This window comes from Thalassophryne amazonica, chromosome 23 (genome assembly GCF_902500255.1).
Source record: "Thalassophryne amazonica chromosome 23, fThaAma1.1, whole genome shotgun sequence".
NCBI classification, from domain to species: Eukaryota; Metazoa; Chordata; class Actinopteri; order Batrachoidiformes; family Batrachoididae; genus Thalassophryne; species Thalassophryne amazonica.
The window spans coordinates 35,495,203-35,511,547 of NC_047125.1; the positions used below are offsets into that span (position 1 = coordinate 35,495,203).

The window sequence follows — 16,345 nt, forward strand, 5'->3', positions numbered from 1 at the left end:
AAAGAGAGGTGATGAAGTGTTTTTATTCTTTTTTTTTTAATCAGTACAGTGGCGTGTCGTCAGCGTAGCGGATGATGTTCAGCACTCGTTAGAACAGCAGGAAGTTAAACATGCACATTCGAACAGAATGTTTATCTGAAGTTGAGCTGCTGCCACTAGGAGGCAGTGTTACTTCATACAAATACTTCATGTCATTTTGGAATTAGGTTTGTGTTCTGGTGCACAAACACCATCTACAGGAAGCGAGACATTCTTTAGGCGCAGAAATGGTGCACCGTGGTCATGTCAACAGGGTGATGTGACTGGTTAGGTTCCTCATCATCTGGGCTGGGACCACATGTTTCCGTGGAGACAGGGTGACGAGGTCCTGCAGAAGAGTTATATTTGCATACTTTGATGGCCGTTAAGGAGGCGGTGCTTTATTCATGTTTCTGATTGTTACCTTTGCACGTGTCTCGGTATAGCAACACCATGAGGACGGTGGAGATGCAGTAAGGGCAGAGCGCCACCATGTGACAGAGCAGTTTCCACACAGATGGGACTGGACCTGTGGATGCTGAGAACACAACACACCTGTGTTGGGTATTTCCTCAGGAATGGGGGTCAGTGTAGGAATGTGGAGCAGCCTCCCCACCTCGGACCAGGAGCCAGCTCTCTGCCGACTCTCCTCGGCTTTGGACTTTGCACCTGTACAAGCCTTCGTCAGACCTGGAAACGTGGTGGATGGTCATGTGACCAGAGGGAACGGTCCAGATGAGGGAGCCGTCCTTGTAGAACTCAGCTGGGAGGTTGTCAGGTGGTGTCAGGGTCTTACAGTGCAGAGGGACGTCAGATCCTTCCACCACAGGCAGGACTGGACTCTGCAGGATCACGGGTCCATCTGCACACAGACATTCATCTTCAGTGAGGACAAAGGAGTCCTGACTGAATCACATCAGAATGATTTGGATGCTTTGTTCTCATCTGTCCTATGGATGTCCACAGGTTGTAATCGTAGTTTGAAAGATTTTAAATCCACTGAGTCTGTGGATCTGAACTCACCTGGCTGTATGAGAATTATTCATACCGTGCACGGTGATGGAGGCAGAGTGGCTACGTTGCCTAGTAACGGACTCGCACCAGTAGAGGGCACTGTCTGACTTTTTGGCAGTGTTGAGCGTGCAGTTGGAGGGTCCGGCTGTCCCCCACATCTCTCCACAGCTGGACACTCTTCCATTGAGTACTGTGGACCTTTTGACTGTCCATTGGTCAACTTTGGCTCCGCCCATACAGCTCAGAGACAGACTCTTGTACTCAAAGATCTGAGACCAGCCGGGGTTCACGTTCATGGTGACAGACACAGGTCCAGCTGGGGACAGGATGGGCTTTATTGGTCCTCTTTGGACTTGCAAGAATACTGTGAATAATTTTCAGCAAAAACCTGCTGATCAACTGACGTTTAACCCTAAGTTAGCCAGCAGCAGATATTCAGGGTTAAACCTCAGTTAACCAGTAGCAGTTAAATGGTAAATGGACTGCATTTATTTAGCACTTATCCATCTGCATCAGAAGCTCAAAGCACTTTAAAATGATGCTTCACATTCACACAGACACACTCATATCAGGCATGTGAGAACTGTGCATCTTTACGTATTTACACATTTAAAAATTTATGCCAGTGTTTTGTGTGAAGTATAAATCAGTCTCTTTATAAAGCGCACGTTCAGTGTTGTAAAAACAATTTACGACAATCATATACTTGTACAGTGCTACCGTAAATGGTATTGCTGTAAAGTGGTCAAACTAAAAAACTAAAACTAAACCTTGGTTTGTAATCGCGCCAAGCCAAACGAAATGAGTCAGAATCTGTGGTGATCTGGGTGCCAGGAACATTGACAGAAAAGCAGGCATCTGGTAGTGTGAGACTGGACGCTGTGTGAGGTTCGAGTGTTCCTCTGCTTCTTTCTTCAATACGTGTCGCATGTCATTTAACATCCTGGTTAGCAAGTATTCATGATTGTAAGTCTATTTGTGCACATAGAACAGTAATTACAGTTGCTGATGTATTTTATTGCTAATTACAAGTGACAGAGAAACCGCAGCGCTTTGAGCCACTGAAAATGGTTAAGTACTTTGAAGCATTTGAAACATTTAAATGTGGCGACATCTGCTGGCCAATCTTTAACATAGTACTTGTATGGAACAATGAAACATGCTCTGTTACGTATTTTAAATCAAAATCAGTTTGAGCTGTACTCTCTGTATGGCATGGAGAAATATACACTAAACACAGAATAATTCACAGTAAAAAATGTGCAACTAAAATAAATGTGCAATAAGAGAAGAAAGAAGTGTGTGAAACAGACAAACGGATTGAAGTTGTACATGAGGTATATGAATGAGTTTTTTGTCAGGTTAAGTTGTTCATTAGTGTGACGGCCTGTGGAAAGAAACTGTTCCCGTGTCTGGTTGTTCTGACGTACAGAACTCTGTGTGACAGACACCCCCCGAGAGGCATGATTGGGAGGAACAGCCTCCCCGATCTAAATCCGAATGGCCGTTTGTTATTGGACTTCTGTGCTAGTCACGGACTGTCCATAACGAACACAATGTTCAAACATAAGGATGCTCGTAAGTGTACGTGGTACCACAGCACCTTAGGACGAAGATGAATGATCGATTTTGTGATCGTATCATCTGATTTGAGGCCACATGTTCTGGAGACTTGGGTGAAGAGAGGGGCAGAGCTGTCAGCTGATCACCATCTGGTGGTGAGTTGGATCAGGGTGGTGGAGGACTTTGAACAGACCTGGTAAGCCTAAATGGATAGTGCAGTGGAACTGGGCACGTCTAGCGCAGGGGTGCCCAAGTTCGGTCCTCGAGATCTACCTTCCTGACACTCTTAGTTGTCCCCCTGTTCCAACACACCTGAATCCAATGAAAGACTCGTTAGTAGGCTTTTAATGAGCCTTTCATTGGATTCAGGTGTGTTGGAACAGGGGGACAACTAAGAGTGTCAGGAAGGTAGATCTCGAGGACCGAACTTGGGCACCCCTGGTCAAGAAGGAGTCCACTGTCTGACAGATCTTTAGCTCACATCTCCGGCGGAGCTTTTCTTGCATCCCTGTCAAGGTTGGGGGCATTGAACCAGAATGAGCAGTGTTCAAAGCTTCCATTGCTGAAGCTGCAGCGGGGAGCTGTGGACTGAAGGTCTTAGGTGCCTCAAGGGGCGGCAACCCTCAAATACCGTGGTGGACACCGGAGGTCAGGGAAGCCATCCAACTGAAGGACTCCTTCTAGGATATGTTATCTTGAAGAATAACAAAGGCAGCTAAGGTACTGAAAGCCCCGCAGGGTGGCAGCCTCTGCTGTGGGGGAGGCAAAGAAGCGGGTGTGGAAGGAGTTCAGAGTAACCATGGAAAAGGACTTTTGGTTGGTACCAGGGTCCTTCTGGAGGACTGTGAGGCACCTCAGGAGGGGAAAACGGGGAACCATCCAAGCTGTTTATAGTAAGGATGGGACTCTGTTGATGTCAACTGAGGATGTAATCCGGCGCTGGAAGGAACACTTTGAGGAACTCCTGCATCAGACCGGAGAACCCTCTATAGTAGGGGCAGAGCTGCAACTGATGGAGGATTTTCATCAATTTCCCTGGTGGAAGTCACTGAGGTCGTCAAACAACTCTGCAGTGGCAAAGTCCCGGGAGTTGATGAGATCCGTCCAGAAATGCTGAAGGCTCTGGGTGTGGAGAGACTGTCTTGGGTGAGATGTCTCTTCAACATTGCGTTGAGGTCTGGGACAGTGCCTAAGGAGTGACAAACTGGGGTGGTGGTTCCCATATTTAAAAAGGGGACAAGAGATTGTGTGCCAATTACAGGGGTGTCACATTACTCAGCCTCCCTGGTAAAGTCTACTCCAGGGTGCTGGAAAGGAGGGTTCAGCCGATAGTCAAATCTTTGATTGAAGAAGAACAATGTGGGTTCCGTCCTGGTCGTGGAATAACCGACCTGCTCTTCACTCTCACAAGGATCCTGGAGGGGTCCTGGGAGTATGCCTATCCAGTCTCCATGTGTTTTGTGGATTCGGAGAAGGTGTATGATCGGGTGCTGTGGGAGTATGGAGTGAGTGGGTCCCTTCTCAGAGCCATCCAATCTCTGTACTCAAAAAGTGAGATTTGTGTTCGGGTGCTCGGCAGTAAGTCAGACTCGTTTCCGGTGGGGGTTGGCCTTTGCCAGGGCTGCACCTTGTCACCAGTCCTGTTTGTGATATTCATAAACAGGATATCAAGGCGTAATCGGGGGGGGGTCCCATTTTGGTGGGTTCAGAGTCTCATCACTGCTTTTTGCAGATGATGTTCTGTTGGCTTCATCGGTCTGTGACCTCCAACATTCCTTGGATTGGTTCACAGCCAAGTGTGAAGCGGTTGAGATAAGGATTAGCACCTCCAAATGTGAGGCCATGGTTCTCAGCAGGAAACCGATGGATTGCCTACTCCAGATAGGGAATGACGTCCCGCACCAAGTGAAGGAGTTCAAGTACCTCGGGGTCTTGTTCACGAGTGAGGGGACAATGGAGCATGAGATTGGCAGGAGAATCGCACGGCAGGGGCGATGATGCATTCACTCTACTGTACTGTTGTGACAAAAAGGGAGCTGACCCAAAAGGTGAAGTTCTTGATCTAGTGGTCAGTCATCGTTCCTACTCTCACCTATGGTCATGAGGGTTGGGTCATGACAGAAAGAAATAGATCGGGGGTACAAGCGGCTGAAATGAGTTTCCTCAGGAGGGTGGCCTGGTGTCTCCCTTAGGGACAGGATAAGAAACTCATCTGGGGGGAGCTTGGAATAGAGCCGCTGCTCCTTCATGTTGAAAGGAGCCAGCTAAGGTGGTTCGGGCATCTGGTAAGGATGCCCCCTGGGCACCTCCCTAGGGAGGTGTTCCAGGCATGTCCATCTGGGAGGAGACCCCGGGCAAGACCCAGGACTAGATGGAGAGATTATATCCACACTGGCCTGGGAACGCCTTGTGATTCCCCCAGTCAGAGGTGGTCAATCTGGCCTGGGAAAGGGAAATCTGGGGTTCCCCTGCTGGAGCTGTTGCCTCCATGACCCGCTCGTAGATAAGCAGTTGAAGATGAGTTGTGGAACTAGGGACAGTTAACAAAATAGTTGTACAAAATGAGGGGGATTTGCGGGCTTCAGAGGTTTTATTTAAACACAAGATCATTTCATCTCTGTTGGGTTTGAGTCTGTTCCTGTTCTCTCCAGTTTTGGAGAAGATCTCACACGGCACAGAAGTTGTCATATGACAATGATGATAGGTTTTGTCCAGCTTGTAAAGAGTTGGATAAACAGCTGTCTCCATCCTCCCACTCTCTCCTTGCAAATTCACTGCAGAAAATGGTTCTGGGGAACATTAGCATGGCTAAAACCCTTCAGGTTGTGGGGGGCCTATTTTTCTTTATTTTTCTCTGCCATGCCTGCACACACCGATGTGAAGGTCACTACACACCGGGAATAACTAGAGGATTAAGGACCTTGCCCAAGGGCCCTTAGGGATTTTCCGGTCTAGCTGGGTTTTGAACTGAGGATCCTCTGGTCTGAGGACCAACGCTTAACCACTAGACCAGCACCTCTCCAGCAGTTATTCAGGTTTAAACTAAAAACACAACTGCAGATCCACGACATATTACAACAAACACTGACACTTTTTCCCCAAAAAATATGCCTGAAATTTTCCTGAGGACGACATGACTTAAAATATGCTGATAAAACCTTTTTACTTGATTAAAGATCCACTTTTGAAGACATTTTTTGTACAACTACGACTAACAATAATAATAATCACAATAATAGTACAGTAAAACTCACATATAATGGATTTAGGTGGTCCAATGAATTTTGTCCGTTATAATCAAAATCCATTTTATGTATAAAATGGAGAAAATCTGTTTTATGTATGTAACGGATTAGTTAGTCAGGAGGCACCCAACGATCCCCTGGGATTCCCCAGCACCAATTAGGCCTATGTATTTCCTTGATTAAACACCTGACCTTGAATTGGGACCTGCCTCATTTAATAACAGAGTCAAAACTTCATCTGAAAAATAAACGTCTGCCTTAAATAAGCACTGGACATTATGTGCATAAAAAGATTACATTTGGTCGCCTCACTCTTTTTTCTAAGCCCACTGTGGAGTGTAGGGCTGAAACGATTAGTCAATTAACTTGTGTAAACGTGAACCAATTTAGCACAAAAGCTACCGCTTTCCAATAGGGCACACAGAGTCAAAGCCTTTTAGGAAAAAGATGGTCCTCGCTGATCATCTGAAATAGCTTACTGCACATTTTAAGTGAAGCAATGTGTGTCTTTTTAACAAAAAAAACAAAAAAAATCACTGTTTTGCCCGCTGGCTGCTCTACGTGGGGAGTGGCTATTCGCTCGGTGGCGGGCTGCTGTCTCTCTTTGACCGGTGTAAGGGACTTGGCACTCCCTTCACACCGGGCGAGTCACAGCTCCATCCCCAGCCACACTGACAAACAGTCTCTGAAAGAAGATCCTCTCAGCAGAAGTCCACTCTTTCTTCTGTGTTTCCCCCAGACGCACACTGTTTCGCTTTTTTAATTTTCACTTTTTTTGGGCAACACACAACACTTCACAAACACGGAATGACATAGATGTGTACATGACCCTTTAAACTTCTCTGTTGCATCTTGTGCAATTTACAAATTTACAGCAGGAGCAGTGGCTTTTTCTGGATTAATTTGTCCCTCAATGAGCTCCAGTTCTTTGTAGAATCATCAGCCTCCAAACCAATGTCACATACAATTTCCCTCCATGAATTGCAGGTCATTTGAGCGTCTTTTTCTGAATCAGTGTTGTGAAGCTGGTCATATTTGTGGACTTTTTGCCAAATGTAATTGATCTATGATCGAAATGTAATCAGCATGCAGACTGCAAAAACTTTTAAAATATTACGGGAGAGGAAGGAGAGATACCAAAAATATGACAGATTACAGCCCTTTGCAGTCTCCGTTGTATAGCAAGTGCACGTCAGGCTTCGGGGACAGTTCGCAGCCCTGCAGAGGGCTCTGATCTAAAACAGTTTGGTTCATCACACCCAGGGATATGTGTGAAACTTAACACCATATTACAGTGCAGCCAGCAAGCAGCATTTTGTTCATGATCGCCAGCCTTGAATTACACCCAGCCAGGTTTGAGCATGGTTTGAAAAAAAAATGAACACCCAGGCTCTTAATGAAGGAACGGTGCCCACTTTTCTCGAATCAGCGAGTGTCAGTGCTGAACCTCATTTCGTACCTCTGTTACTGGACAAGTCCAGACTGATCTGTCCGGTACATGTCCAATCCAGTTTATTTATAGAGCACATTTAAAAAACAACAAAGTTGACCAAAGCGCTGTACAATGACATAAAATAAATAAATCAATTAATAAATAAATAAATAGATTGACAACAATAAAAGTTCTTAAAAACAATAAAATCATCAACCCTCTAGTCAAAAGCTAAAGAAAACAAGTATGTTTTAAGACGAGATTTAAAAACTAGAGGTGACTCCGCCTGCCTGATACAGAGAGGCAGGTCATTCCACAATCTGGGACCAACAACAGAAAAAGCTCTATCACCTCTACGTTTGAGCTTGGTCTGAGGAACTATACAAGCAAAGCTTGATCTCGTGACCTAAGAGAACGTGATGAGGAATAAGACACGAGCAGGTCAGACAGATACCGTGGAGCAAGATCATTAAGACATTTAAAAACAAACAATAAAATTTTAAAATCAATACGATAGCGAACAGGCAGCCAGTGAAGGGAAAAAAGAATGGACGAAACATGGTCATACCTCCGGGATCCAGTCAAAAGACAGGCTGCAGCATTCTGGACCAGCTGCAGCCGTGCAAGTGAGGCCTGGCTAATACCAGCGTACAGCGCATTACAATAATCCAGCCGAGTCATAACAAAAGCATGGATTAAAATCTCCAAGTGATGCCTTGAAAGTGAGGACTTAATCTGAGCTAGCTGCCTCAGATGAAAGAAACTTGCCTTCACAACAGCACTGATTTGTTTATCAAGCTTAAAATCTTTATCTATTCTCACACCAAGGTTGCAAACCGTAGATTTAATACAGTGTGTCAATGGTCCAAGGTTTATTGAACCACAACTACCTGATTTACTTGGCCCGACCAGAAGAACTTCAGTTTTCTTTTCATTAAAGAGTAGGAAGTTTGCAGACATCCAGTCTTTAATGTTCTCCATGCACTCCAGAAGATGATTGGCACCAAAAGCATTCTCACGCTTTAGGGGCACATAGATTTGACTGTCATCAGCATAAAGGTGAAATGACACCCCAAATCTACAAAAAACTGATCCCAGCGGAAGCAAATACAGTGAAAAAAGAAGTGGCCCAAGAATGGATCCTTGTGGTGCACCACATGACAGAAGAGCTGTGGAGGAAACAAAATCTCTTACACAAGTCTTACACAAAAACTCCTATCCGTTGAGTAGGATCTGAACCATTCTAGAGCATAGCCCTGAATGCCGACCACATTCTTAAGGTGATCCAGGAGGATCTCATGATCCACTGTGTCGAACGCAGAGGTCAGATCCAACAACACCCAAACAGTGTGACCAGAATCAGTGGACACCAACATGTCATTAAAAACCCTCATCAAAGTTGACTCAGTACTGGGTGATTCTTAGACTACGGGCACTTTTATGTCCCTTGATCATATTTTATGAAAAAAAGGGGAAATTTCACACTTTTATAGTTATCTTTACAATGAAAGTGTTTTAAGAAATTTGTTCTAGTAGTCTGATGATTTTTTTCACCTTTTTTCAGCATAATTATATGCAAATATTGCCGTTTTGTGCTTGTCCCACACCCAGACTTATGATCTTCAATGATAAAAATGAATAGTAAACAAACGTTTTTTTTTTTTAATGTTTTAAAATATCTCTGAATAAAATATCAGTAAAATAATCAAAACATAATTTGGGTATTCAATGTCATACAACTGTTGTGATTTTTTAAACAAAATGTAGTTGTCCCACACTATTGTCGTAATTTCCACCACAACAATAATGTCCGTTTAAAAAGTTTGTATGGAAGGTTGTGTGGGTAGTTTCTATGGAGATAAACAGTAACATCAGAGCACATGTATATAGCGCCAAATCACAACAAACAGTTGCCCCAACTGCAGCACAAGTAGATTCATTTAGACAAGACTCAGATCTGGGTCTGGAGCGTCTCATTTTAAATGGAACCACACGATCGAGAATAGACTCACAGGTAGAGTCAAAGCGTAAGAAAAACTGTTCAACATCACAAAGTAAGAATGGTCCCTAACCAACGGAGAATCGTTAAAAGCCACAGAGAACTGGACAGCAGTGGTTGAATTAATTACACGACAGCGGCACGCAGGAGCGCACGGTTTGACAGTGTTGCATAAATAATGCACGTTAAAAAGAACTGGTGCATGGTCAGAAAACACAGCATCACAGACTTCTGAATTACACACGGAAATACCATAAATTAAAACAAGGTCCAGTGTGTGTCCGTGTACTTGTGTGGGTCCAGAAACACACTGCACAAAGTTAAAAGTCAATAAGCTTTAAAAAGTCTTTGGCCATAGGATTATCAGCACAACATACATGAACATTAAAATCACCCACAATCAAAATACCATCAAACTGAGGCATGACTTCGGCCAAGAAGTTAGAAAAGTCATGTCAGGGTTTTTTTTTTACGGTGGGACGTTTTGTATGATGTGATGTCAGTTAAGATGAGGGAAGCCAAAAATATGGGGTTAGTAATCTGATTAATCTAACATGTAGGTTCAGTGATGCCAGTAATGTGTTACTCTAATCTGACCACTTTTTTCAGTAATGAGTAATCTAACACAATCTTTCGAAATCAGTAATCAGATTCAAATTACTTCTCCATGTCACTGTGTGTTACTATTATTATTGCATTGTGTATCGATTCCAGCATTAAACTTGGCCTGTGAGCAGGGGCACAGTGGAGTTTGGCTGACCCAGCCACTTCACCCACTTTCAGTGAGCTGCGAGCTTTTAATCCGCGGATTTCTGCAGCAGCTCTGAGTTTAAAAAGCATCCATCGTCTGTCAAAGCACGGTGATGACAGCACACCTTCACTGAGTTTTACAGTTTTTACACTTTTTCTTCCATTTATTTAAAATTCTGAGCCGCTCTGTGTGTCCTCGCTAAAAACAGCTGATCTGCGACATGTTAACAACTAACACTTTTTTTCACCCAAATGCACCTAAACTCTCTTTCTGAGGACGATATGATGTAAAAAATAAACGCTGATAAAACTTTCTTGCCTGTCAATCTGGTCATGTTTACTGCATAAATAAACTTTATCCATTCTTCCTGCTCAAAGGCCAAAGCATGGGCAAATCAAGACGGAAAGGGGGCGTGGGGCGGTGCATGGATGCCCCCCCCCCAACACCCCTAGATTAAAAGTTCACTTTTGAAGAGTTTTTTTTAACGACTTATAATAATAAAAATTTCAACAACTAAAATGAACAAATAAATTTTTAGAAAGAATTTAAATGTTAAAAGGTGAAAATACACACACGCATTAAGCAGAACAACTATACTGGGGGGATCAGGATGAGAAAACGATCATCAAAAAACTCCAGAATGAATCCCTGGACATCAGAAACACCATATTCTGACCCCCTGTTGACAAAAGTACACTTTCACCAAAAAGACTGCTGCTGGTTAACTGACGTTTAAGCCTAACTGCTGCTGCTGGTTCAAAAAACAACTTTGTTCCTGATCAGAGACTGTGGACACGGTCAAAGACCAATAGTGGGGCGGCATAGCAAAACTGTACAAACTGAAACTGACCTTTGTCACCATTTTTGCTGTTTTTATGCCATAACTCCAGAACATTCAGTCACAGATGGTCTAAACTATACCTTTTTAGAATTGTTATGATCAGACAAATAATGTGGTGTAGTTTTCAACATGATTGGAGCATTTTTTTTTTTGACCCGTGTAATTCTTTATTGACCTCTGTAGCTCATTAGAGGTCAGCTCCAGGATGGCTCCATATCTGAAAATAAACAGTTCATTTAGAATATGTGTGCCAAATTGCATGCTTTTATCACAAAATGAACAATTTTTATGGAAATTTTAGCTTAGCTGCACCACTACAACCCTTTGCTCATCCTCAGTATCACCACCAGAGTGCCACTGAGCAAGGCACTGAACCTGTACAAAGTGCTGCAGGGGACTTTGAGCAGGTGGGACGAGTTCATCAGTGACTCGCATTTGGAGTCAGTGGATACAAAGAAAACCTGCCCCCTATTGGCCCTTTCTGGAATACTTTGGAGACCACTGCTGTAGACTTTCAGGTCCACTAAGACGAGGTGAAGATGATCATGTATGCTGGTTGTTGCACTTTACCTTCCATCTGCAGCCAGCAGGGCGGCGACTGTCCATGGCCCCTGACGTCACAACTGTAGCTGCCTTCGCTGGACTTGGAAACACGGTGGATGGTCATGTGACCCAAAGCCTCAGTCCTGATTAGTCGCTGGTCTTTGTAGAAGTTTGCTGGGAGGTCTTTAGAGTTTGATTGACAGCGCAGAGACACATCAGACCCCTCAGCAACAGGTAGGACCGGACCGTGCAGGATGACTGATCCACCTGAACCAGATTCAGAACTGTCAGCGATAATCATCCAGATCAGGGGTAGGCAACCTGTTCCAGAAAGAGCCATGTGGGTGCAGGTTTTCTTTGCAGCCACTGACTCCACCAGGTGATTTTACTGATTAATATCACTTTGAGCAGATGGAATCAGTTAATCAGTGAAATCACCTGGTGGAGTCAGTGGCTGCAAAGAAAACCTGCACCCTCATGGCCCTTTTTGGAACAGGTTGCCCACCCCTGATCCAGATCATCGATCAGTTTCAGATTGATAACCATCATGTTGTTTGTTAAACGTTGTGTGTTTATGTCATTGTCATGTCACACTTTTGTTTTTATTTATATGCTTTTATTTATTTGTTTTTTATTTATTTATATATATATATATGATTTTATTTATTTAGGTTTATTTGTTTTAGTTTTTTATTTACTTAGATTTTTATTTATTTAGACTTTAATTTTTATTTATTTGTTATTCTCTATTTATGTTTTTACTAGCTGGGGTACCCGGCGCTGCCCGGGTTAACCTGTTTTAGACATAAGCCAAATGCCAATCATTTTAATCAAAACAATTGACAGCATTTGTTTTTGTAATGCTGACGTCTTATAAATATAATAGTTAATGGGCTAACGTTTGTCCAGCAGAACTATAAGAGGTGGACTCCCCAAACTAAGTGGAAATACTTGGTTAAAAGACAAACACATTTGAAGTCCTTCATGCAGACTTTGTTTTTCAATCAAATTTATAACAAAATTACACACAAAAGGTGGGTAACAGTAAATGTAAATATCAGTGAATCAAAATTGAGGTAGTGGTGTATTTCACTGTTTTTACTTTGCAATTTTACAAACATAAAATGAATGTATTCAGACAGGAAGGTAAACTGGGTTGTACAGGACAGTCAGGTGCTTAACAGTTGAGAAGATAAAGTAGCTGAAGGAAGGGATTAAATAAACAGAGATGGCCAACACATATACAGGGCTGGACATTTGAATCTGCCTGGTCATACCTACAGCCGGCTATTTTGGGGGTAATTTTCAGTTCAACTTTAAAAAAAAAATGGTACCAGTTTGTTCCCCATGTCACGAGGATTCAGAATATAAATAGTTTTTAGGGTTACATATTGTTGGTATTCAGTTTGGTGTATTGTGTCTTGCTCAAAGACACTTACTCGGGGTAAGAAGGATTTGACCCTCTGACCTTTTGGTTGGAGGATGTACTGAACTGTGATTTCACGCTTTGCACAGGCATTGCCGTGGAGACCAGCGATGTGTTTGGGTGTGTGAGTGAAGGTTGGCGGTTCGATTCTTACCAGTCACTGTGAGGTTGATGGCATTGCTGCTGTCTCCGTATTTGTTCTCACACCAATACACGCCACTGTCCTGCACTTTGACCATATCGAGGACACAGGTCGCAGACGTAAGGGTCCCCCATTCCGTCCCACACCAGGACATCAGCCTGCAGGCAGCAGTCAGTCACATGTCTGTCCAATCGCGGGCCAGCTCGCACACATGACTTAAAGAGGCGTTTGAGAGGTGAACTGACCCGTATGTGGTGGATCTCCTCACCCGCCATCCATCAGGACCGACGTGTCCACAGCTCACAGAGACGCGCTCGTACTCAGAATACTGACACTGGCTGGGGGAGAGCATCACTGATGCTGCAAGAGACACACACACAGGTCAGAGTTCACATGCTGCTGCTGAAATCCACAACTGCCTCACTGATCCGAATCCAGATATCGGAGTCCAAGGACCCGGAGACATGAATGTTCCTGCTGAGATCAGTGAATGTCTCTTAAGTTCAACGCTTCCACCACATACAGAGACACATCTGATGGACATGTCCAGGAAGTCACTGAAAGCCTGGATCTTAGTCTGGATCCAGGACCATCACAAAGTCAGAGACTCAGATTCCTCACTCAGAGAATCCACTGATTCCACAAAGATCACACCATCGACTGTGAAGTCAGGTTCAGTAAACCTCTCCCCACCAACAAAGCACCCAAGTCACTGGTTTCTACACACAGAGCCAACAGACAACATGCAAGAATTGAACAGTATCAATCAGAGCTACAACACACCCCTAAGGAACACCAGTTTGCATTGGGAAAAACTCAGTCTCTGCCTCCACACAGCACTCACAGTATCTGTGTCCAGTAAATTCTTGAGGATCCACAAATTCTCAGGTTGTTCCAGAGACAAAAATCAATGTCTGCTGCGACGGTTGACTGCTGATGTTTGTGTTTTACGAGTTCTTGCAGCTCCAGAATGCTGTCAATGGTTGACTTCTTGGACAAGGTGTTCTGGTCGCTGAGCAGCAAGTAGCTGAAACTGAATCCAGTAAAGAATCCTTGTGAGCACCTTCCCTGGCACAGAGAGGAGTGACACCCCTATAGTTCCTACAATCCATAAGATAACCTTTTCCTTTCCAGACTGGGACAACAGGTCCATTCTTTCAGTCTGTGGAGACGACCCCTCTGCACCACACAGTTAGTCTTCCTCTAAAGATCCTTGGTGGTCTGCTGTGGTTCTTTCCTATCCAGAGATGAGTCTCCACTCCTCCCCGTCCCTCTGGGCGTGTCCTCGGCTGTATTGTAAAGGCTTTGACTGAATGAAGCTCAGAATCACATCAATCAATATAAGTGATCGGTACATTTCAAGGTGCTGTGACTTTGAATCACATTTTTGTCGTCGTACTTCTATAATGTTTCTGAGCATTTTCTGCGCCTCAGAATGTTTCAGGAAATGCTGCATGTTCACACCTGATCTTGTTCTTCCTGTTGTCTGACGAGTGGGTTGCAAACTTACCGTACGAGTGCGCTGATGCCAGGACGTGACTCGCCAACACTGAAACACACAAGCACCAGCTTCAAAACCCCACAGAATCTGAACCGAGTGCATCCAAAAAGGCAGACATCAAAGTCAGCAACTGATGGAGGCGCTGTGGCAACTTACAGAGGAGGTGCAGCAGTGTGTTCATGTCAGCTGAACGGTCAGGAGCGCTTGTGTGTGTGTGAGTGTGAGAGAGCAAGAGAGCGAGCACCACCTCCCCCCAGCCCCCCCCCTTCCCTCCCCCACAGCGCCGTCAGCTTGACAGGTCCAGGTCAGCTGATGGAACATCTGAAGCCCACAAAACGCTGAGAAGCTCACAAACCCCATCATCCAGCGTGGGGCGGAGCCTACAGGAGGTCAAAGGTCAACTTTCAGCAAAAGCTGTTGGTTGAGTTACATGTGTGCGGAGAGTTTGGTGTTCCAGCTGGTTTTGGATCACTTCCCTTCTGGACTGGTTGTCTTCCTGGAGACTGTTTCAGAAAGCAGGTTGAGTAAAGTTTGAGTCAACCAGAACTTGCCCACTTCCCATTTGGTCTACTCCGAGTTCGTTTACTCTCAGAAATGTAGAGTAGTGCCATTTCATCTCCTCTCCTATTTTCCTGATTTTTTTCTTAATTATTTACAAGATTTTTAATTATACGTTGTTGGGTTAGGGTTAGGGAGTAGACAAAATGGAATTTATGTACTTTCCTAAGAGTAGACAAAATGGGAGTATAACAACCGGGAACAAACCTTTGAGAAGCCACTCAGAGTAAAGAGGCAGCGTGATGTCACTGGCTGGTCACTTTCTGGCTGCTCATCCAACATGGTGGAATGTTCTGGCAGACCGCTGCGTTTCTCTGTTTGTATAACACGTTTCTCATATATGATGTAAAAACTCGAGAGAAATAAACACTTCTAAAACTGAAAACACTGTTTTTGTAACCAGATAACACCTCTGGAGTGATTTACAAAACATCTCACCGACGTCAGGATACACGTGGTCTAAGCTAACCCCTGATCTTTTCAAAAGCTTGTGCATGTGCACATGCACGCCCTCCTGCATATGGCTTAAAAACGTAATAAAATGTTTATGATTGATTGCTTGAGTTTATTCTGCAACATCAATATAAACCTACAGAGGTGAATGTATCAATGATACACTAACACAATAAAACATAAACGCTTATTTCCATTTGTGGTCCTTGTGAATTATACATAAGACAATAGGATCTGAATAATTAATGTAATTAACAATGAATCTATAATTATCAAATCAATTTTATTTATATAGCGCCAAATCACAACAAACAGTTGCCCCAAGGTGCTAATTATATAGTTTGTACTGGGACACTAAATTATAAAGAAGACAATAAGAGCTGAATAATTAAATAACCACTGTATACCTGTAGATATGTAGACACAACAACAAATCTAACACCAGAATTAGGACTAGAAAAATAATGAACTAGAAGATAGGTTAAACATTTAAACTAAAATTCACATTAATAACAAATAAAAGGGTTGAGTTCCTCTTCCCTTAACTGGCCGAATAAAAATGACTAACTGTATTTTCAAACTTACCTTGTTGCTGAGGGCTAACCTTAACCTATTTTAAGAGGTCAAAAGGTCACATTCTGATTGCTATTTTCATGCTCATACATCTGACGGCATTTTAACACTGTTATATTTATTCATTCTCAGGAGTAATAAAATTTTTGTCATTTAAAAAGAAAACATTTTTATCATTCAGAAAGCTCTTTTAATTAAACAGCGGAGGTTTTTTTTTTATTTCATAAACAAAAGGAAGGGCGCGTCCATATGGCTAGGGGCGTGTCTCGGGTTGTGCTTTATCATG

The 16,345-nt window shown here is 43.5% G+C and overlaps 1 protein-coding gene across 1 annotated transcript; it reads right to left on the reverse strand.

The window, feature by feature from the left end:
- Nucleotides 1-30: 30 nt before the first annotated feature.
- On the reverse strand, nucleotides 31-14,696 carry LOC117504941 (sialoadhesin-like). The gene is made up of 9 exons (XM_034164421.1): nucleotides 14,632-14,696; nucleotides 14,485-14,523; nucleotides 13,220-13,334; nucleotides 12,987-13,132; nucleotides 11,434-11,673; nucleotides 1,067-1,348; nucleotides 635-880; nucleotides 443-556; nucleotides 31-367 (listed from the first exon to the last, which is right to left on the reverse strand). Exons 1-9 carry the CDS (start codon nucleotides 14,654-14,656, stop codon nucleotides 255-257), a joined length of 1,320 nt encoding a protein of 439 aa, XP_034020312.1. The 5' UTR covers nucleotides 14,657-14,696; the 3' UTR covers nucleotides 31-254.
- Nucleotides 14,697-16,345: the final 1,649 nt, after the last annotated feature.